At 40.2% G+C, this 27,871-nt stretch overlaps 1 protein-coding gene across 1 annotated transcript; it reads left to right on the top strand.

Annotated features, from left to right (window-relative positions):
* Window positions 1–2,726: 2,726 nt before the first annotated feature.
* Window positions 2,727–27,871, top strand: SLC38A4 (solute carrier family 38 member 4). Its single transcript, XM_044422936.1, has 16 exons — window positions 2,727–2,767; window positions 8,617–8,854; window positions 11,687–11,777; window positions 11,867–11,982; window positions 14,565–14,638; window positions 15,052–15,144; window positions 16,374–16,455; window positions 16,556–16,638; window positions 16,753–16,811; window positions 18,572–18,856; window positions 19,581–19,660; window positions 21,509–21,609; window positions 22,016–22,149; window positions 24,961–25,105; window positions 26,856–26,953; window positions 27,058–27,871. Exons 2-16 carry the CDS (start codon window positions 8,709–8,711, stop codon window positions 27,157–27,159), a joined length of 1,689 nt encoding a protein of 562 aa, XP_044278871.1. The 5' UTR covers window positions 2,727–2,767; window positions 8,617–8,708; the 3' UTR covers window positions 27,160–27,871.

A 27,871-nucleotide genomic window follows, 5' to 3' on the forward strand; every position in this document is an offset into this window, starting at 1 on the left:
CAAATGAAGCCCCAGGAATATCCATACCTTAAGAAAACTTCATAAATAAAAGAATGCTTTTGAGAATGCATAAAATGTCTGTCCCTCACCAGGATAAAATGAGAAATAAAATTAAGCTTGAAGATTGCCAGAAAAACACCCAAAGCCAGCTTTTGAAACGTGGATGATGGTAATATTTGTCATGATGCAAACTTATTAGGATCATAGAACTTCAGAGCTGGAAGGATCTTGGACACACTTCGTCTGATCTCCTGCTCAATTCTGGATTGACATGGCAGGCTGTAACTACAGCGTCCCCGCCTGATTCGATCCATTCTTTGCTTAAAGGACAGTGTCAAACTGCCATTGCAGCAGAACACTTCTTCAGCTTCTGGATGACTCGAGCGCCTCTTCCTCCTCATCCTCCTTGACAGCACTGCTGCTGCTTGCTTGCTGGACAAGTCCAGCATTTGCAAACAGGCATCCATTGCTGCTGCTGCTTCCCACTACCACCACTGTTGGGCCAGAGTGAGAGGGAGCTGAACAAGCAGCTCCAAACAAACAAGAGCAGGAACATCTCCAGAAGGATGATGTGGCTCCTCAGCAGTGCCAAGCCTACCCCTGGCAGATATTTGAGGGAATTAGTTTTAAGGACACATGGAGGATATGTGACCACCTGTAATGCAGAGAACCATGCTGTCTTCTTATTTGGATGAAATGCAAACTTGGAGCTGTTGGAGTTAGAATCTACATATGGTGCACACCTTCTGGAATTGTGATAGCAAATGATGAGAGATCACATCTTTGAATGTGGACCAATATACAGATATGCACATTGCAAGTGGAAAACTAGCATAGTAGGCTTCAGATTACACTTCTAATGCGCTAGTTTCTCCCATTCTAATTACTTTTAAATGTTGCCGTATGTCTGACTATGTGATTTCTCTCTGTGCAGTCCAGAACTGGAAAGCCTCAGGAGGGCTGTTACATGAGTTACATGAATGCACAGAATGCCCCAAATCATTATGACTGGCCTCTATGGAATTACAATGGTACCCACAGCCCATTACAAACATTAGCTGTTATGCTTATGTCCCTGCTTTTGTTAGTTGATAATTGTCATGGCTTTTTCTATATCCTGGGTATCTAGATATATCCAGAAGACACCAGGATAGATCCAAAAGTACCTTTCACAAGGTCCCTGAAACCACCAACTCTGCACATCCTTTCCTCCTCCTTCAGCCCCCTACATTCCTTCTGCACCTTTCCTGAAAGCAAACATTCATGTGACACAGGCAAATGCAATGAGGACGTTGTAGGAAAGCATGAACAAGGCACTGCTCACATTTCTCTGGATCTTACCTAGTATTTTGTTGTACCTTGGCTGTAGATAGAAAATTGCTGAGTGATCTATCTTTTACTTTGGAAGAGATCAATGATCCATCTAATGCAGCATTCTGTTTTCTGAGTGTCAGTGGCCAGCGCCACAGGCAAATTAACTTTTAAGATATGAGAACAATATTAGTTCTGTCTTGCTAATCCCCAAAGTCTAATAATCTGATCCATTCTTAATAATAATAGTAACAGCAATAATAACTTTCACAGAAAGCACCTATAATATTGAAAAATAAGATAGCTCTTGCCTGCCAGCTGACAATCTAATAAACATAATACAAATGAAAAACAGGAATGGGGAAGAAAGAGGAAAGCAAGGACTGGAGCTATAACTTCTTTTTTGACTGATGGAAAGCTATACTGTCTTTGAAGGTAGAAGTTAGCTCTCGGGTTAATAAATGTGGAATATAAACTTAACAAATAAATAAGTTCACTTCTGGTCTTGTATCATGATAACCTTCTGTTCCCTTTTGGAGATGTTTTAGTTAGTGGCTTCCTGTGGTCAGGTATTGTTTATTTATGATTTCAGTTACATCCAACCTGTTTCCTCTTGCAAGGAATCAAAGGAGACCTATCAGTCCTGTTCTTCTCCATCTTATCCCTACAGCATCCCTACGAAGCAGGCTATTCTGAGATTCCATCATTGGCCCACAGTCACCCAATGAGCTTCATGGGCAAGTGGAAACCAAACCCCAGATCTAAGTCCAACACTAACCACTGGACTATACTGGCTTCTACACTGGTGTTCCATAATTTATTCTGTGTTATGTGAAATTGTACCTCTTTTCATTTGTTTGACTTCATAATCTCCTGGAAAATGTAAATGATTTGGAAAACTCAGTGGAGCATCAGGACCTATTTTGGAAATGGAGAACTAAAAGATAAAGGCAAAGTAGCTGCTGTTGCTGTTTATACTGCAGAAAAAATAATATTTAAGAAAATCACCATACAACTAACATCCCTCTTTTTTGAGAGTCATGGTTAGCAAAATAGACCATCAACAGTGGCCTGACAGCATGACAAATATATATGTCAAACCTTCTACAGATGTGCATTTTGTTCTTATGCCAAGTTCACAAAGCAAATAGCTTCGGTTACAGTGATGTTTGCCCTGAAAGTGCACCAGATTTTTTTTTTTTTTATCTTTTTCTTCTCCCCTTTTTTAAAGAGCTGACGCAAGTCTGAGAAAGGGAGGTGTTGAGTTATCGTCATTGTTGATTGGTTTGTCTGATACACTCCCATTTGCCTTTAAATTATTCATTGTCTAGCTGTTGAAGGTCTTCTACAAGGAAACTCTGAAAGATAGGTGCCATTTTTTAAATTAATGTTATAGCTTAGTGTGAAGAAAGTGTGGGAGAGAAAGGAACGAAGAAAAATAGAAAGAAACATAGAGGTAATTATTTTTTTCTTGGTGACTTCCAGCACATTTCAAAGTAAAGGATCTAAAATGAAGATCAATTTATAATTCATATTTAAATGTAAAATATGGGAGGGAATATTTAATTGAAATTAAGGTTTTCTATGATTATTGCCAAATTTTCTTCAGAAGTTGGATTTTTTGTAAGAATTCAATACTATAATTGAGTCTAAATTTTTAGAGATAACTTCACTGATTTGGTCTAGAACAGATTTACATGCATCATTATTACATTGGTCTTAGATACATGAAAAGTATACATTTGCTTTTGCTCATTTTTTATATAAGTTCTCATTCTTTTCATTCATTCTTCCACAAAGTTAATACATTAGTTCTCAAAACAAATTGCCTTTGTGGCTATTTTTGAAACCTTCTCTGCAGTGTGATTGACTAAACAAGGTAATATCAAGTTTAGATCCTATTGATCCAAAAAGGATCTAATCCCAATCATGGGTTTCCTCAGTGGTCTCCCATTCAGGTACTGATCCCATCAGGACTTGCTAAGTTTCAGCAGAGTTGTGGTATCATGTGCCTTAGGACTATGCCTTGAACCAATGGTTCTTCTTCATACTTTCTCTGTACATCACATATATGGGTTTCTGTTCTAGCATGGAGCCTCATTTCAGGAAATTTCCATGGCTAAGGGAGACACGTTCCCCTCCATTCCAGTGCACATGTCCTTAGTGGGTTCCTGTCTATTCCCTCAGTTCCTGAAAGCTCCTATTGCGACTTTGGAACCGAGAGAAATCTGAGCCTCAACCCTGATACAGAGATTGGCATTGAGACCAACAGGCCACCTAGCTGAAAAACCAATATGACTCTGGCAATCCAAATGCGGATTTCCAGTGTGTGGGTTCTGTGCATGCATAGATGACTATTTGAAGAACTACAATTAGAGGTAAGCAACCTGTCTTTTTTAGTCCAATAGAAGCCCATGTTCATAAAAAAAATATGCAGGATATGTAACCTGCAAATAAGGATCCTCTCAGGTTTATGGTCCTGGGGATTGAGGGCATTCTTCACAACATAGACTCCAACTCTTTTGCTTTTTGTACAGAATAAAACAGTTCTGTTGAAGTGGGGACCCACTGGGAGCATGCAGAATTCATGGTTCCAGACAGATCCTAGATTGTGTTGGCACAATAGGTGCTATTTACCCAGTGAAAGAATTCCAGAGCACATTATAGCCTAACGTATTTTGGACATATAAAAGGAAGTTCCAACTTATTGCAGTATGACTTACTTCGAAGTCCATTTCAATAGGGCTGACTTTTAAGTAAATGTCTTTTTTACCGTAGCTTTGTACTCCAATCCTATAAATATCTACTGAAGAGGAAGTCACATTATGTTTAATGGACTTACTCCCAGGTAAATGAATATAGGATTTCAGCTCAGGTGTATCTTTTGCTCCTCTCTTGGTTCATCCGCAGGTCACTGTGAGCCTGAAAAGCATTTTGAACTCTACTCAGTATCTCACGTAGCCAAGGTACTGGCGTCAGTTACATTGTCAGGGTCACCTATCCTGTGATGAACAGAGTGTGGACATGCTCTACCTCTGAATGCACTTATCAGAATAAGGCACTGAATTTTGCAAGCAATTTCACGACTGAAGCAAATCAGGAGTGTCAGCGTAACCCACCATTTAAATCATATTCTCTCTTACATGCTCGGGTTCCCCTACCCCTTGCAATTCTGCCCCAATCCAATTTTTGTTATATTCAGCTAATAGCACAGAACAGACAGGAGTCGCACATGGAATGCACATCCATGTGGCCTATATGAGCACTGGAAGATGGATGCACACAGAGACGTGCATTTGCAATGCATTGGTATGCGTGAGAAAACTAGCCTTCCTGGGTCATGGTGATTATCCTTACCCCAATTCGTTTTGTAAGCCAAAGTTACCATTGGAAAGGAATGAAACACTGATGGGAAGTATAATTCTTAAAGACTTAACTAAATGTATATTAACCAAAAGCCCTGAATTGAATAACATAAGTAAAAACAATGATCAGTAAGACATCCTGGTAATTCCCACAACGTTTGTTGCTACCTGTTTGTTCTGTCACAACTTATTTTTCTCCAATTTTAACAGATTCTAGGTAGCTATTAACTATTAATTAGTTCATTGTTGCTATCTTTTAAAAATAGGGATGTAACTATAGATACAGACCAGGGTCATTGCATGGCAGTCAATGGGGTGCCCATGTCTCCACCAGCTGCTCTGTGCCTCACTGGTTCTGCTGTGCAGACGGCGGGTCCCACCAGTTCCACTGCATGAGTGGGACCCACTGCCAGTGAAAGGACTTAGTATTTCCAGGGAAATGTTCCTTGCTTGTTAGGAACAGGTCAGCAGAAATCCCCTAGGTGGGCTTCACTGATCTGCCCTGTTCCAGAAAGGAGCACCTTTGCTGGTTTCCATTTGCCCCAAAACATACAATCTTCCTTGCATAAACCTGTAGAAAGGAATGGGGTATGAGAGAATTTGTAGAGGTATAAACATGCCATGGGGTTCTACCTATTCCATTTGCCTGAAGACAAATACCTGCCATTGCACTTTTAGCACAACGGAGACAATATAGTTTTGTGCTGCTGTAACGGGAGCTCTTTGTATCTCAGGAATCAGGTCTCTGTAATGTAAACTTCACTAGCTTTCTCTGACCTCATGCCAAATTAGGTGATCACTCTCAGTAACAAGACTGGCGTGATCATGGATGGGAATGTGCAGATCGGCGATCTCTGGTAGGAAACTATATCAGGCAATCCAGCATTTTCTTGCTTTTTAAGACTAGATTGTAGATTTTCAATAACAGGTTTGGCTACCTAGCTTTCCAGAAGTCTATTTTACTCTGGTTGTTGTGCTGTAAAAATACTTTAATGTTCTATGTATATCCACATTTAATGCTCTCATTCTGTAAGAAAATATATAAGTGGGTGTCTTTTGAGAACAGAATGGTAATGGTTTTGTACTCATCTCCTCTAGTTGGAAAATTAGAAAATATGTATTATATCAGTAAAACTTAGAGTTAAGGAAAAAAGGAAGAATTTGCAACTTTTTATGCTGCTGAAGTTTCTCATATTAACTTTAAGAACTGCAACCATTATTTTCAGTAGTAAATATATATGTGGTGGGTAATATTTACGGTGTTTAATTTGCTGGTACACTGTGTCCAATTAATCTGTTATACTGGCAGTCACAGAATCAAATCTTAAGTGTTGATCATTCTTTGGCTAACAAGTGTGTGATTCAGCTTCCTCTCCCCGCTAATATTATTTTTAGCACTAATCGCCATTGTAAGTAATGGGATAGTTTTTGAGCCATGAGAAAAACACACCATTTAACAGTGTTTTGGTATATTGTGTAGGAAATTAAATATTGGTTTCATGTGCATCTGTGCATTTGGATCAAATTGCTGTTAAGGCCAATGCATTAAAATGCTAATGAAAGCATTTGTGACTGTTCATTGAATAAATCGATATTTTATTTCCTCACATGGAAAACAAATGGTTTTGTCAGCCACCTGAAACTGATATAGTTGTGGTAATTCCCACAGGAATGATTTCCACATGTGTAGATTTTGTAATCCTGTTTATGAATGACATTGGCTTACATACTTAGACATTCATCTAGGATGCAGTAGGAGAGGCGTATATACTAAGATCGAATCATACATTACAGTAAGGAATGTAATTATCTGTTAGAAAGGCACATTAGTGTCTGTGAATCTGTGACTTTTGCGATTCTTCCCTCCATTCAGTCCAGATTCAAAAGAAAGAACTAAGTGGAGACTATAGGTATAATGTGTAATCTAGACAGTTCCACTGAGAAGGCATAAGGCAGTGTGTCAGGAAGAAATTAGACTGTAAAAAAAGAAACTGGACTGAAAACCCATTTTGAAATTCTGCTAAACTTGCCGTTCTTCACACATAAGCAATTGTGTGTCTGAAGAGCAACTAATGGCGTTAAAGAGCTAGGTGATGGATCTCAAAGTGGAGCAGACAGATTCTCCAGAGTCCTGCCTGAAAAGAAGATAGTAAAGAGATCCCTAAAGAGGAGAGGGAAGAGAAGCAAAGAGAGGTGGGATCCAAGCCAAGTGGAAAGGCAACTATAGCAACAGAAATAAGGGTCATTGAACTGGAGAAACTTGCTGTGGTGAAGCAGGCCTTGCAGCAACAAGAAAAATTCTTTATTCTGGTATTCACAGTTTGCGGTTTCTTGAAATGACCACAAGGATGGAAGATATGGAGAGATGGTGTTCATAAGATGATGAAGGGAGGGACCTGAGAGAGTTTCCCTGACATCTAATTAGAATTCAAGCACAAGGAGTTGGACAAAGGGATGGACAGGAGGCAGGCAGGAGTCTGAAATAATCATATATGTGACCTCTTTAAGATTTAATGTATTGCACAAGTTCCTTTTGACCATTCACTTTATCTTCATCAGCATCAGTCCATGGCCACTGCATGTGTCTTAGCCATTATACTCTATGGTGTAGTGTTACCACTGTGCATTTTACCTCCTGGGGCAATGCTATTATCAGCCAACTGATAATAGACTAGAAGAGAAACATTTTCTCAAATAAAGGCTGTTTTTTACCTGTAACTGTAATTGTTGCATTAAATATACATCCCAGTTGATGTATATTATGCCAGTAACACATGTAATATAAATTTGTTCAGTATAAATTAGACATTTCACACTAAAAACAATTGTTTGACTATGATGCATTACTTGTGAACATGGCCAATTTCAAACAAAAAGCAGGATGCCTGAAAGTACAATCAAATGTATATTCTATCAACTATACATGATGCATTGAATTATGACATATTTCAAGATAATGTAATTTCTTTCAGGAGAATTTGATTAAAATGTAATCATTATGATTCATGTGTGCCATTCTACTCAGACAGTATTAAACAATATTTCAAGTGAGCTCAAAAGTCTTCCGACTTTTCAAAGCAGGCTTGCTAGTTTATAAATTAATCAGTAAACTTTTATAACTGCAGTGTTACATTTTAAATATAACACTGTTATGGTGTGATTCAGTGTTGCACCCGTAACGCTGCAAACTCAAAGGATTCACACATTCTATCAAGGATGGACAGATCATGGAGGCAAAAGTCACCTTCACATTTCTCCCACCCTGCAGAGGACTTAGATAGCTATCATCACTGCTTGGAAAGAGGAGAGGCTGAGCTGGCGGCTGCACTGCCAGCACACTTCTCCCTTTCCTGTCCCCAGGAACTCCCACCAAATTCTGGCCTCAAGATTGGTCTTCTGGCCTTGGAGGAGCAGCCAGCACAGAAGGAGCTGCAATGGCTGCAAGGATGGAGGGAAGGCGCTCCAAGGTGGCAATCCCAATACCAGTCTCAAGGGGGCGTTTCAGAGGTTGGAACTGGACTCGTCTTCCATAGACAGCACCTAGCTGCCTTGCAATCACAGTGTTAGGCATATTTAAATAACTTCGTAAAACTGCAATTTTACATACTGGCTTTTTCCAAAGTATTATCATTTTTTTCCCTTGCAGATGTTTTTTATCCTTTTTGATAAGCTAACCTGAGCCAAATTTGGAAGAAAAGGCTGGGCGCAAATACATTAATAGAATCAGTTAATGTTGCTGAAGAAAACAATTTGATTGTCATAAATTAGAAACAATTTGAGAATTCTAGATACGTTTGAATTAATCCAAATTTTCAAATACAAAATTATTCCACCTTTCCCCCCGCACGCACACACACAAAAACATATACATAGAGTGATGTTCATGAATGTATCTAATCTGAGATCATTTTTAATGAATGCCTTGGTGTCTTGTTTATAGAACAGAGTGTTCCAAGAGTCCATCTCTTTCAAGCAGAAGGTACAGTTCTGTTGACACTGAAGACACCTCGTTGTGTGTGTGTGTGTGTGTGCATGTACTGGAAATTGCTGACAGCTCAAATGGATCGCATGGAATTACAAAAAGTCAACACAGAACTTGACGAGGAGAGCAACAGTGGTGAAAGCACTGAAGACAACTATACCGATATGGTAGATCCAGAGAAGGCTACTATGAGCAGGTACGTTATCAAGAGTGTAAGAAAAGCAACAGGGGACTGTTCTGCCAAGAAAAAAATGGCCTTGTTTTTAAAGAGTTAAGTTGAGTTCCTGTATTTCTTGCAGTATTGAGCCTAGTTTTAAAAAATCCTTCTATCAAAGTAGTCTAAAGATTAACCTTCAAGACAAACTGGGCATAAATCTATGCTCAGTGTAGGTTATTCATTATGCATTCTTTTAAGCTATTTGAATCTGCATTTAATGCATTTGTATCCTCTGGATAATTACTACTCTTCATTTTACAGGTATTTGAGGGTGGGGAGTGTATGTAAGAGTGGTGATTTTATATTCATGGCACTATATTTTTATGTTGTATTCATTGTTTCCATACCACCTAATGAGGGCTTTGAAGTCCTAGCTGAAGTGTTAGAGATTCTCCAGTAAATAAATGAATGCATCTACTGACCTTATTCCAAGAAGAACAAGGCAGTCTGATTGGTTCTGATCTCAATTTTTATCTTCACAGTAATCCTGCGAAGTAGGTTAGGTTGACAAAAGGTTGACTGGCCCAGGTTCACTCAGCAAGCTTCATCACTGAAGGCACAGATGTATGCATGTTCAGAGTGCGTGTGTCGAGGGGGAGCGCACAACTCCCATATGCCCAAGCCAGCACAGGTGGAAATTCTAGGTCCTTTTTCTTTTTAAACATGCATGGGGTTGCACCCTATTTGATTCTAGCTCTTCTGACTCCTAGTCCAATACATTAACTGACTTCACCACACTGCCTCAAAATACATGGCAATCCATTTCATAAACTAATCAAACTGCATGACATTCTTACAGTGTGCAGTTGCATTGATCTTTCAGTTAGAAAAGGCCCAGCATAAGAGATGAAAAAGAAGTCTGAGGTTGGCCTAGTGGCCTAGGTTCAAAGAACTTGGGTGAAGTAGCATGCAAACATTCATTCCCCCTCCTGAAATGCTACTTTGCAGAAAGAGATATGTCACTTCTTGGGCCTTTTGAATATCTGTTTTTACTTGTCAGATTCTCACTTATTCTAACATCCAATCCATGTGTTTTCTGGCTGGGATCTAGCAGGGTACTTCCATCTGGGAAAGAAGTTTTGACCTGCAGAGTCCTCAGCTAGTGGAACAGGAGGGTGCTATTTTTGCTGGTTCCTCTTTTATCCTGAAGCCCCTTCAAATGTGCCCCAGAGGGCTGGAGGACTCTCCAGAGTAGTGTGGAAGATGGCACTGAGATTTATTAGCATTGCGGTACAATAAATAAGAATGGCAAGTTGGAGAAGGTTGGGATAGAATGCTATAGTTCTAATGGGGAGAGAAGGGTCAAATCATGCCTAGCTGTGAAGCTCACTTGAAGACTTTGAAAGAGTCAGAGCTTCCCACTCCACCATATCATACAGAGTTGCTGTGATAATAAGATTGGATCACCCTATGTGCTCTTCACAGAGTTCACAAAAGAAATAGAGCAAGACAGGCATACAGGCTCAACTCTGTGTCATCAGGAATGGTGTTTTTCTTGCTGATGTGTTAAACGTGATTTTCTGACCCAAAATTCCCAGGGCATCCTAAGAAGCTGGGCAGGGGTGTGGCTCAGTGATTGTTTTTCATGCAGAAGTTTCCAGGTTCAATTCCTGATGTCTTTGGGCAGGGCTGGAAAGCTTTCTACTTGAAACCATGGAGAGTTGCTGCTGGTCAGTGTCAACATTATTGGGCTAGATGGGCCTATAGGTTGACTTAGTATAAAATAACTTCATCTGTTTCTGGTAGCATGTCAAAGACAGCAATGTCACCTTCCACCCCAGGCATGGACCCTGTTCGTTTTAAGACCTCTGCTGCAGAACACCTTGGTGTGCAATTCTTCTCCATACCCATATCCCTGTCTCTCCCACACACACACACACACACACACACACACACACAGAGAGAGAGAGAGAGAGAGAGAGAGAGAGAGAGAGAGAGACTGCCAAGCAACAGCTGAATGACCAAGATAATCAAAGAGGGTCTTTGATTCTCTGAAAGTTACAGGAGAAAAATATATCCCTTGACACAGGGCAAGGAACTCAGTGAGACTTTCTTATTCACTGCAATGCCCCACCCCAGCTTTATAGTAGCTATCCTTGGTGCTGAAATCCATCTGCACCATGTTCACCATGTATACTTCAATAAAGCTGAAAAGAAAAGCTGCAATGGATGAGGAGCCCCACAGACATAGGTGTCAATTTCCTTGTCAGCACCAGCCATAGGAAGAACAGTAAAGGAGCTGCGACCAGTGGCTGGTGGAGGCTAATCCTGGAGGACAGAGATCCACAGCCAAATGTGAATGGACTTTGCTGAATTACCTCATTTCATTGTGCGCGCTCTCTCTCTCTGTCATCCCGAGTGAAATTACATTAAGGAGTGAACACAATTCAGTTGACGGGAGACTTTTTATTTGATATGTTCTTAAGAGGTCCATGATTTAGACTCTGTGGCCTTCCATGTTTTCTCAGATGTCTGTGAATGGTTTGGATAGTAGGTAGAATACATTTTATCCTGCCTATTCAACAGAATGGACCATAAACAATAAGAATGAGTAGCAAAAAGGGACTTTCCAAAGTGAATTTTATGGGAGGCAGGTTGGAATCTTTCACCAGTTTTATTATAATTGGGAAGTCCTTCATAAATTGAGTATGTAGACAAGAAATACTACTCAAACTCATAGCAAGAACAGTCACTTTTGATTTAGTATTTCCACCTCCCGTGCAAATTTTTTATTTGAATTGCACAATAATCTTTCAAAGTTTTAGAATGCAATAACAGTTGTTTATTTTCTTGCTTTTCTCCCCCATTCAGTCAGTTTGTTGGTGGTGACACAGAAAGTCAGAAGTTCCTTACCAACGGCTTTCTGGGTAAAAAGAAGTTGGAAGATTATACAGATGAATATGTAAGTTTGTTATAATGATCAAGTTTTTGAGCTATTATCACAGATACACAGTATAACTAACTGCATGCTTTTATCACCCCTTTCAACAGCATCCAGGAAATACTTCGTTTGGAATATCAGCATTTAACCTCAGCAATGCAATCATGGGCAGTGGAATCTTGGGATTATCCTACGCCATGGCCAACACTGGAATAGTACTTTTTACGTAGGTAACTGAATGTGGTTTAGAAAATAGCTTAACAAAATAGGGAGAGTCAGATTTGAAGGTACAACACCATGAACTAAGAAATGTTTATATTCTATGTATAATATTATATTCTGTGGTCCATCACTTATACAATTGAACCCCAGATGTGGTGTTGACACTGCATTGCACATGTCTATATTAGTCACTGTTTTTCCTTTCAAGTAGATAACAGCAGCAATAGGAAAAGGATTAGCATTCCACTTTTGAGTACTGGGAAGGGAAAAGTAGAGAGAATATTAGTCATGCCATTTCTATTTTGAAATGTGTGCCCAAATAAAAACAGTAGTATGAGAAGCAGCCCAATACAATTATAATCAAAACCTTTAAAAGCTTTCAGATTTTCAGACTACCATTGTTAGAATTTTTAAACAAAGAAACTATAAACTAATAACAACTTCATTTAAACCAGTTAACAGCTGCATTCTTGCAGCATGATAACCCATGCACCAGGGAATGAATGTGAGTTGTTGCTGAAACACGGGTTGTTGTGTTGTCTGAACCCAGCCGACATAGCAAACCATGGTGAACAATACACAGTTTCTAATCAAACAACAAACTATGAGTTCTCTTCATGGCTTATTAGTACAACTGGATTTGGATAACATGATAACCCATGTTTCAGCAACAACTCGCACTCAATCCTTACTTCTTGAAAGTGAATTATAATGTTGTGAGAACCCAGTATTTCTGGGTTCATACAACATAATATGCCATGGTAATGTATAAGCCGTGGGTGGCTTGGCATGTTGTTCAACCCAGCCACAGTGGTCCACAAACCATGTTGCTAATTTCAGACACTATGACAAGCCACCATTGGCTTATCATCCATGGTGTCTTACTTCATTGAGTGAGCCCAGGCTTCATCTGTACAGATGGACTTAGCAGAATTTATTCTATTGGTTATCATTTTCAAATCAATGCAGATAAGTCCAAAATGTTCAGGCGCAGTCACTCATGTTGCATTTTTATGGAAAGAAAACAAGTTGAGTTGTTCCATCCTCTGTAGCATCATCCAATCATGATATTTTGAAACATCCTGTGGGTGGTTCCAGATAGATGACTCCTACTGGTACAAATCAAAGGAAAATGGAATGATAAAGGTAGAAGTTGATGTTGTCTAGACCCCCACTACAATTCTATGAGGCCAGGTGGTTGCACAATAAAAGTCATGTCTAGAAGCAAAAGCCCCATAGCCTCTGAAAGCCCAGTGACTATAGGACAGACCTTAAATATTTAAACACAGGACTTGGAAATGTCTTTATTACTGATCAGCTACACTCCTGATGTCTTTGATGCAAATTGATATCCTTTGCAAGCAAAAAATATAAATTACAACTCTTTCCATCTTCCATTCTATAACATCAATGATGGGACTGCAATTTCAACTGGGAGAAATCTACTAAAAGAATAAATAATTCACCTACTTCATCTCTGTGGAACTAAAGTGATACATGGGAGAAAAATGCTTTCTGCCCATATGGCATGATAGCTCACACTCTGTGAATAGAACCACAGCTATGGACTCACTGTCCAGGCCAAATATGCTAGCAGCGCTGATGGTAATAAGATGTAGCTGCCATACACTATCCATACAGCATATGCCTTGACGGGCAACAACAGATGCCTCTGAGAGACTTTTAAGCCACAGCTAGAGCCCTCTGTCCTGGAGAGAACTTTTAAAATTGTTCCAGTTCAGCAAATGGTTTTGGCTCTTCAGACCTGGAGCAATGTCTTCTAATTTAAGAAAATGCTGCAAATGGAATTGATATTGGGTTTGTTTTCCTATTATTTAAAGAAAATAAGTCAAATATACTCTGTTTATACCAAATTAGATTAAAAGCCCAAACTTATGCTTGTTTAGGCAAAAACAAGTCCTGCAATCTGAGGGTTTCCACACAGCTGAAGGGTTTGCTAAGAATGATAAAATGCATGTTTGGCCTTCATTGTTGGATTGAAAAATCTGACTCCTAGACTTAAAATACACTTGTATTATACATTTTATCAAATATACTAAAAATTTCGGAATTTATCATATATCATTTTCCCTTACATTTGGTCATGTAATTCCTTTTTTTAAAAGACATTTAGGGAAATGAAATTTCATATTTGGGCATTACTGAGAGTCTGAAGATTCCCTAATATAAGGGCCAACTGAAGCCATGGGGCCATTTAAAGAGGTGGTAGCCTGTTCCTAGAGGCTTTCCATTTCAGACCATATAATTATAGGCTGTGGCAGTTATAGGTGGCCCATAAATACACGTATGTATGTATGTATGTATGTATAAATAAATAAATAAATGTGTCACAGTACATTTTATCTATTTGATGCACTGCCTAAGCAATGTAATATGTTTGAAATGCACTGAGTGTTGTTGCATGAGGAAGCCTTTGAACCTTACTATAAATCTAGTCTCCTCTACAGAAGAAGCTCTTTCACCCACTACAGAATCAAAATGGCACTCCTCAATTGAAATCTGAATTTAGAATATATACCAGTTTATCCTCAATCACAGATTTCCAACTTCTTTCATTCCTTACAGAATCTTACTGCTCATTGTAGCTATAATGTCTCTCTATTCAGTTCATCTGCTGCTGAAGACTGCCAAAGAAGGAGGTACGATACGTTTAACTTTGGAAGGGTTCAGTTGGGGTGAGCACCTCCCAAGAGGTAGACAAAAATACAGGCTAATGAGCACTGCTTTTATCAGGCAGTTGGCAAGGACAGGAGCCTATTACTAAAATCTCCTTGTAGCGATGGGAGTATTGCCTTCTGCCTCACATCATGGGCACAATTATCCAAGCAAACTTGAAAAAACTTACTTGCTGCTGATTTCAGCAGGAAAGATTTGAGCACATTTAATTTTTCAATTGAAATAACAGACTTCAGAAATGCTCTGAGTTTGGCTAAATTGGAACTCAAGCTGTTGAACAAAGTAACTCTCTGAATGTGCTTTTTTAAAGAGCCATGCCAAATCCAATCAATCAAAATGGCTTCTAATAAAACTTTTCCTTCTCTGTTGCCCCTAGGCTCACTAATATATGAAAAATTAGGTGAAAGGGCATTTGGATGGCCTGGAAAAATTGGTGCTTTTATTTCACTGACAATGCAGAACATTGGAGGTAAGTGGGATTTGGCTTTTTAATGAGAGGGTTTAACATGAGAATAATTTGTCTCACAATGGAATGCATTATCTGCTGTTCATGGCACAGCAGTCCTGAACACTTTATGATAGGAAGAAACTTAATTACTCTGTGTAGTACATGAGCAATAATTACACTATGGAGGCTAATTTTAGAGCGATTTAGGGTGCTCTCCCAGGCAAGTTCAGACAGAAGAAAGCCCTACAGTTCATGGCATGCCCCAGACAGAATGACTGAAAAAAGTGAAAGGTCAGTTCTCATGTGAAGTTGTGCAGCCGTAGATGGATGCTGCCTGGTTATGATATTTGTAATAGGAAATCCTTATAATGTTGTAAGCCGCCCCGAGGCTTCGGTGAATGGGGCAACATAGAGGTTTACTAAATAAATAAATAATACTTTGCATGGAACATAGCACACCGCCTTAAACTGAAACAGTCCCTTTGCATCTGGCCCAATTCTGCCAACACTGACTGGAGCAGCCTTGCCAGGCTTCAGGCAGGATTCTTGGTCCTACCTGGAGATGCCAAAGACTAAACCTGGAACACTGTCCTTGCAAAGCATGCACTCTGCCAATCCCTTTTCCAAGTTTCGTGCATACTTTGGTCTCTTTGATCTTTGGTTGCTTCTTGAGTTTAAAATACAGGAAGCTGATGGGAGTAGCCCTCTTCTACAAAAGGCTCCACTGGAAATAGCGTTTAAGCTGCAGACCTATATGCACTGACCAAAAATAAAAAGCATCTTCTATTGAACTCAGTGGAGCTTCCTTCTCCATAGGCATGTAAAGGACAATGTTTTCAGAAACTCAAGTGCTTTTAATCCAGTTCAGGTCCTTACTACTACTGTAATCACTATCCTTCCCACTTGTTGAATTGAATGGAGTGATATTATGCTTTCTCTTATTCTGGATATTCCTGTCTGTAAGTTACTTTTCAAAATATTTCACAGTTGTGGATTAGCCATACAAATGGTCTGGCATCCACAGTTCAGTAATTACACTGAAGCTTAGTGATTTCAGCTCTAGGAAAGAATGTTTATTCGCAGTACTCCACAAATTTAAAATTTCTGTTTTTCTGAATGACCAATTTATCCCTGTAGGCCAAAATGAATGGCATATCTGTTCAGGTAGAAATTAAATCATCTGAATGTTTTGGATGTCCATTTTAAGCAAGGTGGTAAAACATTCTAAGTTAATCTATTTGTCTTTTCAGCAATGTCAAGCTACCTCTTTATTATAAAATATGAACTTCCTGAAGTAATCAGAGCATTTCTAGGGCTTGAAGAGAATTCCGGGTATGGCTTTGTTTTCATTCCAAAAAATCAATAAAAATTATATCTGCTTATAAATTAAATAGTATGATTGATACATACTTATGTTGCTCTCTCATTCTAGGGAATGGTATCTGAATGGTAGCTACCTCGTTATATTGGTGAGCATTGGAATTATTCTTCCACTCGCACTTCTAAAGAATTTAGGTAAAACAATTACCTCATTAAAATACATATAAAATACATACCTCTAACAGATATTTGAATTAACAGGCTGATTCACCTGTGATTTAACTGTGCATTCACTTATTGTTTTTGAAGGTTATCTTGGTTATACAAGTGGATTTTCACTTACTTGCATGGTGTTCTTTCTGAGTGTGGTAAGTAATTATACTGTGCAGTTTAGCACTAACATGGGCTGAACCTTTGCATTCTTAATGCATGGAGCAACTGAGTGGGTATAGCTCATGGCTCCAGCTTTTTGCAGTGGGAACCCATCTTTGCTCACCATGTGTCTTCTTGGTGTTTATTAGATCTACCCAGGTTTGGGGTCCTGATAGGAAAAATACATAAGAATTCTGATCGCAACAAAGGTTGCATCTCCCACAAGTTATGCTATGAATCACTCATCATGGTATAGAAGAAAGGAAGGCAGCCGTGCCCCAAAGGAAAAAAACTGTCAATAAATAGCTGACCGCTGCTATAGACGACTGAAACCACAAGAGAATAAGCAGCAATGTTTGCCATTGCAATAGAAGAGTGTGTCCATGTTTAGGACATGGGACTGAGTAATGCAAGGGGATCAGAATTAAGCACTCCTTTGGTGAAAGCATATAAGACTCTTGTCTGGCATAGATAGCTTTGCCATGAATAAGCTCAGGAAGCAGAAAAACAAGGTCACTTAATCATGATCAAGTTGCAGACTACACCCACAAACTTCTTCAGTACCGTTGTATCTTTAAAGAGCAGTCCTTCCAATTCGGTGCTGTTTAGACAGAAGCCATTCCCTGCAATAGCCAGACAGTGGGTGGAATGACGGAGGCATTTTTGCCTCACATTCTAGCTTGACAATCATTTTCAGCAGGACAGGCTGCTCAACTCATTTAGCTATTTAGGAGAGGGCAGGATGGTTGAAGGAGAAGCTCGTGCTTCTAGCAGATCCACTATCTCCTTTCTCCTTCCCTCTCTATTTATGGTCACATTTCTTTTCCTCCCAACCCACCTCTGAGGGTGCAAAAGCAAGAACAGAAGAACCACCCCAGAACTTTCCACAGCTGCTGGGGAGAAATCCCTACTTAAATTCCCCACCCCTCTACCCCTCCACAGCAGCTTGGAGGTCAGCCTTGGGCTGGTGGGAATCTGCACCATCCCATGGTGCCTATGGGCCAATTAACTCCAAAGCATACAGAGACAAATGTCCTATAAAACTATTTGCTTTAGAAAATTAAAACTTCCTTCTGGTAAATACTAGATGACTGTATTTTAGCTTAATTTCAGTGCTGCTACTATGTAACAAACAGGATAAGAATGGGTAAGCCACATGATAACCAGAATGTCAGTAGAGCACTTTAATTGATGCAAAATTCACATGGATGAATTTAATAAACACTAAAGAATGGGCTTTTTTCTACATGAAGCATGTATTGTATGCTTTTCATTCCTTACTCATGGTTTATGGATTCCTTAGACAAAGTCACGACCCTCCAGTTTTGCTTCCTAGTATGACTAGCACTTGTAATTAATTTTTTTAGTGCAGGGATAATGCAGCATTTAATTGTAACAGCAAAATGAAGCAGGACTTCCTTCATGTATTCGTGCTATACCACAGTGCCACCCAGTGCATACAGTGGAAAAACAAGAAAGAAAAATTGCCCCAGAGTGCGGTGATCTCAATTCTGCAACATAAGCAAAAGCAGATAGAGCAGACTAGAAACATTCAGTATCACCAAGACAAGGAAAATAGAAATCTAACCTCATCAAGTATAGCCTTTTGAGAGACAGCAACATTTTATGAGGAGATTTATTTATATTATATTTATATTGTGATTTATATCCTGCCTTTTTCCTACAAAGGGCTCAAGGCAGCTTACATGTCTGTGACTTCACATATTTAGTCTGATGATGCATATTTTAATCTTAGGTCATCTATAAGAAATCCCAGATCCCATGTCCTCTCCCACTCTTGGGTCATACTGTTGGCAACTGGTCCCATAACAGCACCACAGTTCCACTACATGTAGTGGTGATGTTGCCAAATGACTCTGCTGATTCAGAGGTGAACTTTATGATGGACAGCAACCTCAAGCAGTACTCGTCAGGGTTTGAAGAAACCAAGGACAAGCTACATCAAAGTGGAGTCGAATATGAAGCCCATGGAGAGGAGGACGACAAGTGCCAACCGAAGTATTTCGTGTTTAGCTCACGGGTAAGGTACTCTTACTGCGCTTGACAGACAATTGCCTGTACACAGCCTACAGTTTTCCCTTGCCTGAAATGACCCTGGGAGTTGTTCTGAGAGAAGACATCCTGGGAGGTTTGCATGTAGCCAAGGAATCCCAACCAGTACTCCAGCCTGAAACATTTCCTGGAGTCTCCTTAAGATCAAATACCCACTGGGTGCATATCCTTATTGGGATGGCGTGTTATCCTTTTTTCCTGCACAGTGCTTAGCAATACATAGATGTTGCAGTAGCAAGTAGCTATGCCAACATTTGCCAAAGCTGATTGGAGATGATGGCCATGCTAGTACAAAACCGCTGGAAGGCACCAGGCCAGGCTCTTCCATCTCCTAACTTCCTTCATGGGTCTTTATAGACAAGGTATCTTTTCCACAACCCAATCGAATGACTAATTTAAATTCTATTGATTTCCATGGCTCCACCTCAAGTGTGACTAAGCAAGTCTGGAACCAACCCATCATGAAGCATTCCTTCACAAGGTCCCTTGTGCCAAGAGGAGGTACAGCATGGGATAGCGGCCAACTATCTGTCCAAGCTTTTTTATTTGGTGCTTCTGTCATGGACAGAGCTTCTTCAGGAAAGTTGCAGCATAAAGCCGCGTTAACATTGCTTAATAAACCAAATTCAGGTTATTCAGTGAGAAACAAAAATGCTAACCAAAGATGTTTGTGTGCTCATTTTGTTTTTTAGACTGCCTATACGATACCCATCCTGGCATTTGCTTTTGTGTGCCACCCTGAAGTTCTACCCATATACAGTGAACTGAAAAAGTAAGATACTGTATTTTTCGCTCTATAAGATGCACCTGACCATAAGACGCACCTAGTTTTTAGAGGAGGGATCCATGGAAAGCTTCCTGATAATCACAGGCACATTCCCCATCACTTTCCCATGGCTTCATTAAAAGTCGGGTTGCCATTTGACAACACCCACCAACCTGTGATTAACAGCTCTCACCTGCACCAGAGAAGGGGGGCGGAGCAGGGTGTGCCGAGGGCATGCCGGCCAGGTGTGGTGCGGCCGGGCCGGCAGCATGCCAGCAGTGGTCTTCCAGGTGGTGCAGCAGCAGCGGCAGGTCTTCCCAGGCAGTGGGGGTGAGCAGTCCGTCTCTCCATGCGGCCGGCGGGTTAGAGCCCGCAGCTCCTCCTCCTCTGCATCACTCTCCCTGAGCAGCACAGCTCTCACGTGCGCTGGAGGAGGGGGTGGAGCAGCGCGCGCCGAGTGCGTGCCAGCCAGGTGGTGCCACGTGGTGCAGGCAGCCGGCAGCATCCCGGGCGTTGGGCACACACACATTTGCTCCATAAGACGCACAGACATTCCCCCTTACTTTTGAGGGGGGGGGGAAGTGCGTCTTATAGAGCAAAAAATACGGTAACTTTTCATAAATGTACTCATATCAACCAACCTCTGTGCTTAAGCTGGGCTTGTGACTGAGGTCCTTTTTGTTGGTTCTCTTGCTTTAGTTCCTAAAGCATGAATAAGCTTCCCACTAGTAAATAATTATTTCTCTTAAAATCTCTTAAAATAAAATGAGTTTATTTGCTCATTTCCGTACATACCTGCATGACTGCTTTGAAAGTATATATACCTTCAATGTTTGCATTATATTCCTCCCATGTCTTCCCACAAAACCAAAGCATGGACCCATTGAATTTTATCCCTTGCCTAATATAGCCTTCCTAATGACTGTGTTTAAAAGATTAGGCATGGCCAACAAAAGAGATTTGCTGTCTGAAAGTTAATCATGCTCTTATTTTCCTGTCCTGCTTTTGGGATGTTTGTTTGTTCCTGCACAGAAAAAGCATGATCTCAAACATTCATTTTTGAAATAACACGCATGAAGGTGTGACCCCGTGGCTGCTAAACAGAGTCTGAAAGCTGTAGGATTATTCAAAGTCCCAATTCCAACTTCAGAAATTCGCTCTGAGGTCAGAGCTGGAATTCGGAACACCCTCCATCTAAACCACACAGCCAATGAAAAAACAAAACCAAAAAATGCCCAAAAACAGAAAACACAAAAAACCTGAATGGCTACAACCCTGAGGATGTAACGCAACCTCTGCAATCAGGCCTGGGGAGAAGAAGCAACCTCCCCTCGTGTACACAGTATCCTGCTGGCACCTCAGCCTCCTTCCTTCTCATGCCAAAGCACTACACTTAAACTGCTGGAATAGCCGTCCAGGTGCTTGGCATAGAAGGTAGAGCATGGGAACCACCTTCAGCTCCACATGGCTTGTCCCTCTGTAGGATGGTGGTAATCTTCCAAGTTGGAGGGTTATGGGCAGCCTCCTTGAACTGCTCTATGAATACAGTTAAATAGGCAGGAAGAGGCGCTGTAGCACCAAGAAATGTATTTTTGCAAGGAACCAAGAATTTTCTCCCGCCTCTCCAAACTGCAATTCCCTGAATTCCTGGGGGAAGGAATAATTGTTAAAGCAGTTTAAAACTGGCTGTAGGTCTGGAATGTAGGTGTAGCACTGTGGTGTGTCTTACTTTTTACAAAGTAGCTGTAAAATCCAAAATAGAAATAGCACAAAGAAAAGGAATAGCATCTCTCTGGAGGATTGTGCAATATGTGTGCTGGCTTGATTCGATCTTTTTTGCACTTTCCTTCTCAGCCGATCTCGCAAACGGATGCAAAACGTTGCCAACGTCTCCATCACTGGGATGCTCGCCATGTATTTCCTTGCTGCCCTGTTTGGCTATCTTACTTTCTATGGTGAGTCTAAGCAGCTTCTCTCAGAGATTGAAATGGTGTCTATTCTCCTAGCATTTCCTTTCATTCTTTCAGTATCCTTCAGTGTCCTGGAACATATTTTCACACATGTCCCATTTAAATGCACTTCATCCTCAGAATTTCTGGACCAAGTTTCTATTATTTTCCCCTTAAGTCTTGTTGTACAGGAAGGATATTATTTTGCACATTCATGAACGAATTGATACTTCTCCGTATGAAAGACATGCCTGCTTTATAAAAGCAGTAATGCCTTCATTTGCAATTGTTTCTTCACTGTGAAAAGCCATTAAACTGTAACCAGGTGGGCTTTATTCTGAGAGAGAGGGGGGGTGGGGTAGAATGATTTTCTAAGAAAGCTCATTTTGGCCTTTTTTTTTTTTTTTTGCAGGAGAAGTTGAAGATGAGCTGCTTCATACATACACTAAAGCATACAGTTTTGATACATTTGACATCTTGCTTTTGATGGTTCGCCTTGCAGTACTTGTAGCTGTGACACTGACTGTGCCAATAGTCCTATTCCCAGTAAGTCGAAAGACAACCCATTAAATAATTCTCAGCATTCCATATGTTAGAACCTTAATTTCTGTCTTTTTCCCCTTCTTTCTTCTTTCCTTTTTTAATTTATGGTAACTCCATTGTATCAATGCACTCATTCAGTTTAGCACTGCAGTAAACCAAACCTTGTATTTATTTTGAACTCTGAATTTAGCTTCCGCCAAAGAAGTATTGTTATTAAATAGTCAGAATACTACACATTCACATCTAGAAAGCTTTCTACAGTTTTCTCAGGATACTTCAGGCTGCTCAGGAGGAATTTCAAATGAACAAAATGGCATTCCAGAAATTGTACAGATGAACTTGAGTTGTTGAAGAAACTTGCATTATGGTTAATTCCCATCAAGTTCTTCCATATTTGTGCCAGTGTACATATCTGCAACACACTGAAATCCGAGGCATCAAAGAGCTCTTTTCAGCAGCGAATATAGCTTGGCCTTTATCACATGCAAGCCAAATTTGGGGGTTTGGCTTATTCCAGCTGAATTTTTATTTTAAGACCCATACCACTTTTTTGAACCACCTGTGTGCTGGTATTTTCAAACATTCCATTCAGCTGCACCAACACCAAGAAGGTCCTGTTTCTTCTCCACACTTGCTTGATAATTCATGATGAAGGCAGGACCTCCAAAGGAGAACAAGAAACCCAAGCAGATGGATACGTGAACTTGAAATAACTTCATCCAAGACAACTTTAGGCTTGATGAATCAAGACATAATTGAGCCCACAAACAAGAAAGTATCCAAGAATGCAGGAACAAAACCAGAATTGCGAAAACTAGATTCAGGAACCAGGTATAAGACTTTCTGCCACATTTTGGAATAATCCAAGTCCCTGTGCTGTTATAAAAAGGAGCTCTTTACAGAAAGCATAGAAATGGCTCCCTGCCCACCATGCCTACCCTTGACACCAGTTCTGATTTGGGGCTCCTTTACTCTCCAGACTGTTCCAGTCCCAACCATTTGGGTGAGTTTTGAATATTTAAGGAGAATTGGCTGAGATGCAAGGACAGGACACTGGGCAAAGAAAACTTACTTGACCCTCAGTTTTAGCAACACCCATACACTGGCTTTAGGCTATTTACCTATTTCTTCATCAACCCCATTCATGTTTAGACTCAAAAAAAAAAAGACCTACGTTTCCTGGAATTTCTGCCACCAGGCTGGGAATTGTTGGCTACAACTAGAATTGCACCTCTGAAATGTGCAGGGCTGCTGCTGCCCAGGCACCAGTTCAATGTGCCGCCTTGCCATACCCTCCTCCAACATGCTCTGTTCCGTCCCACTGTGAAGACCCGCGATGGGTCGGACACGACTTCGCAACTAACAACAACAATGAAGACCCACCATTCAGTGGGCGCCAGGCATGCTCAGGCTTCACTGGACTGGTTGGGTGAGCTGCCTCCCCCCACCACAGCATGTGTCCCCATCCCTAATGATTTCTCTTACTCCTGCAGACCTTTGGAGATCCACCAAGCAGGCTGATGCTTTTTGGCTGTGCATAGGAGACGTTTCTGGCTACTTTTGGATTGGCACCATCTCTGAATGCTGCTAGTAGAGAATGGGCAAAATCATGATTATGAGTAACATGCAGGAGCAGTCTGCAGACACTGAAATCCACCACATTCACGTGATTTTTTAAGAGCTCTGATGTATCAGCACTAACAGGCTAGTGCTATTTTTGCTGTGGAGGTTTTGCATTCAAGGCTTTGCATTTCACTATCAGAAGATGCCCATGAAATCCTATCCACCCACCAGTGCCAAGTAGAGCCGCTCCTCGCCTTTCACCTACTTACTATCCCTGCAAGAACTTCAGAAATGCTGTTTAGGTTTGGGATGTTTGCATGAGCAGAGCCCAACAGATTGCTGCCTCTTGCCATTTTCCCTTGATACTGCCAGCTGTAGATTAAGGTCCAAACAAAATGCACAAGCTTCTGGAAGCATGCTTTGATATGGAAAGCCAATGCCTTTCAACAAGAGTTTCCACAGCATGTATTAGTTTGTGTTGCCGCGTTATATAATAATGTTTTATGGTCGTTTTATTGGTTTTGACACGATGCACACCACGATTTTTTGTGGGGGGGAGGGTTAAAGGGGCTAAAATACTATAATTAGGATGCAGTTGAATTCCTGCTGTACATGATGCACAGAAGCTTCTGCACTTGGAGGGTTCTGGGACTCCAATGCAGGGACCGAAACACAGCAGTTGCTATGTGCATTCCAGCAAGATGGCTATTTCCAAGCCCCAGCACTGAGCATGCAGGACTGCAGAAAGCTTCCCCTCACACAATACGAGGACGCTGTGGCATTGTGCCACGAATTAATTAGAAAGTAATTAAAGCTGCTCCATAACAGACTTTTTCTGCATGGTTCACAAAAAAAGAGTCTAAATAATATTCTTCATGTATTTCACTGTTTCTATTTAAGTGTGTGGGTGATATATATAAATTTAGATATGAAATGTTCTTCTAACAGCAGAAGTTTTTTTCTGCAAATATTTTCCTCTTGTATGCTTGTTTGTTCTTCTGCACTCTGAACTATATTTTATATTTTGCCTCAAAGTATGCCTACTATTCATAAAACCATGAACATCATACAAAAATATATCTAAAATGTTATAAAATATATTAAAAATGTTTTAATAAAATAAATAAAATAAATAAAACTAAAGGACATATACCATTTGTGTTATCAAATTGCAAGAGTACATCCTAAATTTAAAACTTGAAAGAAAATGAAACTAAGATGCTGTTATCCCTCCTTTTATTTCCCCTACAGATCCGTACATCCGTTACTACACTTTTATTCCCCAGAAGGCCTTTCAGTTGGATAAGACACTTCCTCATTGCTTCAGTCATCCTTGTATTTAATAACCTCTTAGTCATTTTTGTACCTTCTATTAGAGACATCTTTGGATTCATAGGTATGTTTTAAACACCCATCTTATTGTCTCTGCTAAATACAGAAATGTTTATCTAAAATATCCGTACAGAAACAGGAAATATGGAAGAAACAAAATCTGCCTCAGAGAAATGATAACACAGTCAATTTATAATTATATTAAGTTTCTAGTTCTAGGTGTCTGCTTTTTAAAATTTAAAGCAAGCATGTGGGGTCTAATTTAAAACAGGATCTCAGCAATCAGGGAAAGATTTAATTCTCCACCTCTAAGCTCTCTGGCAATCCAGGTCACTTAGGCTTGATGGGTTTTCCCCTGGCCCAGTGGGATCCATTTATTTCCTTCAAAGTTTAAAAAACACACATTAAATGTCATGCATGTTGTCCTTTAGCTAGTTTCACATGTAATCGACCCAACATTCTGACTTTGTTCTTAGAAATAGCAGATGTGGTACTAAACCTCATTTCCAGCATTTTTTCTTGGGCTCTAATTACCGAATATATAAAAATATACTGCATGTCTAGAAAATTAGATGTCAGAAAGACCTGCTCCAGTCAAGCCCTGTCCTTGAAATCTAGTCATCTGTGTTCTTTACCCCATGGAGGACCATTCTCTCATGTGAGCCCTCAGCTGTAGTCTGAAGTAGCACAATCCAAGTGTAGGCCTATTACATAAATTAGCTTTCCACACCTTCTACCAACTTAGCAATGCCCTGTCTGGACAGGAAATATCTGGCTTCAGTCGTCTATGCTCTGGCAACTTCCAGCCTACATTACTGCAATGCATTCTGTGTGGAGCTGTCTTTGAAAATGGTACCAGAACTGCAGCTCATGCAAAATGCAGCAAAGAAATTAATAGCCTGGACAAGAATATCTGAACTTGTATCACTGAATCTGGGCCACTTGCACTGGCAGCCTGACAGAGGTTCAAGGTTTGGATTTTAATCTATAAAGCTTACACAGCTTTTAATCACATAAATGAACCTGTACAGGAGTTGCTTCCTGTAGCCTGAAGTGCCTGATCCTGCCGAATCTTGGAAGCTAAGCAGGGTTGGGCCAGGATGAACTCTGGAAGGCACACTTGAGTTCTGCATTGAGCTGGCACTTGGACTCAATGGCCTTCTAGGCCCCTTCCAAACATATGTCTCTATGATTCTGTGTATACAAATTCATCATATAAGGCCCTCTTCCAGGAGCTTCTCCTCAGAGCAGCTTAGAAGGCAGCAAAATGAGAGAGAGTCTTCTTGGTGGTGACCCCTCAAATTATGAAATGATCTCCCTTATTATACAGTACTTGCCTGGCACCACCATTGCTATCTTCCTGGTCCAACGTTCAGCTTCCTCTTCTCTGTGGCATTTAGCAGCATACAATGCAAAGTCAGGTCTTTGCTTTTGATTGTTCTACAAAATTGTTTAGATATATGATGTCTCTCTGTGTGATGCCTGTCTATATGTTTGTATGTATAGGCAGTTTTCAGGATGTGTTTTTAAAGTTTTTAATCCTTGTAAACCACCCTAAGACCTTTGGCTATTGGACAATATGAAAATATAGTAAAGTACTACAGCTCTCATCATCCCCAGACAGCATAGCCAATAGCTGATATAATCTACTAGATATAGTTTCAGTGGAAATGGGTATGATGTGGAAATGGAATAGAATGGAATAAAATGGAAATCTACATTTACATTGTGGAGTAGAAGAAAAAATGCACATATCTGTGTTTCTTCATTCCGAGATGATCCCAAATGCTGACAATTTCTGTTTCCTATTTCAGGAGCCTCTGCTGCCACCATGCTGATCTTTATTCTTCCTGCTGCCTTTTATCTCCGGATTGTCAAGAAAGAGCCTTTCAGGTCACCTCAGAAGATCGGGGTAAGTGCACCAGAAAGAAGCGGCATCCTGGCTCAGCATTGTAGTATCTTAAGATGTCTTGCCTACTAATTTGGGATTTTTGCTTTGTTCCTTCTCAATTGCAGGCTCTGATTTTCCTCATTGTTGGAATTATCTTCATGTTCGGAAGCATTACTCTAATTGTCATGGACTGGATTTACAACTCTTCTGGTTCCAATCAGCACTAATCCAGAAGAAAATAAAGCATGGTTGGATTTTCCTTCCTTCTGGCTGAATGCCATCATCCAGTGAGGAAATAAAAAGACTTGCAACCTTTAGAAGGGAGCGTGACCCCTAGTCAAGAGCTACAAGATTCCAAAGACTTTGCTAGCGATGCCACTAGGAGGAACCTATGGAATATTAAAACACCCTTTAATAAAGGATCATTATTTATGCAACAAAGCCTATGCCAAACCTGGCTGGGCCAGATTAGGATGTGCTGGATGGGGGTGTACAGAGCTAATTATGTATATAGACCTCAAAATACTGTACTGTTACTGTAATTATTGTTTTGATAAGACTGTTTCTAGAATACTGAAAAGACAATGTAGCTGTTTGAAAGTTGCCCTGATGCCTTTTAAACTTGTATGTGGGTATGGTTTATGTTAATATATTATACCCTGTTTTCAAAAAGAGGCTGGGATATTTACCAGTTGTTGAAAAGCTGAGATGCTCAGAATCTCAAGCACAGTTGCCAAGGTGGCGTGTATATATGTATCTATACTGTATGTACATAGAAAACAGAAGAGAAAATAAATGTAACAATAGCTGTTTAAGTGGCTATCTATGAGGTTAAGAAGTACAATCAAAGCAGGATTTATACACACGGTGTGAGCACCGACCTTTGTAAGTATTTTTACATGTTAAGTGATAAATTATATTAAAGGGTGATTACAAGAA

Source organism: Varanus komodoensis, unplaced genomic scaffold (genome assembly GCF_004798865.1).
Source record: "Varanus komodoensis strain SLA01 unplaced genomic scaffold, ASM479886v1 scaffold13_1, whole genome shotgun sequence".
NCBI lineage: Eukaryota > Metazoa > Chordata > Lepidosauria > Squamata > Varanidae > Varanus > Varanus komodoensis.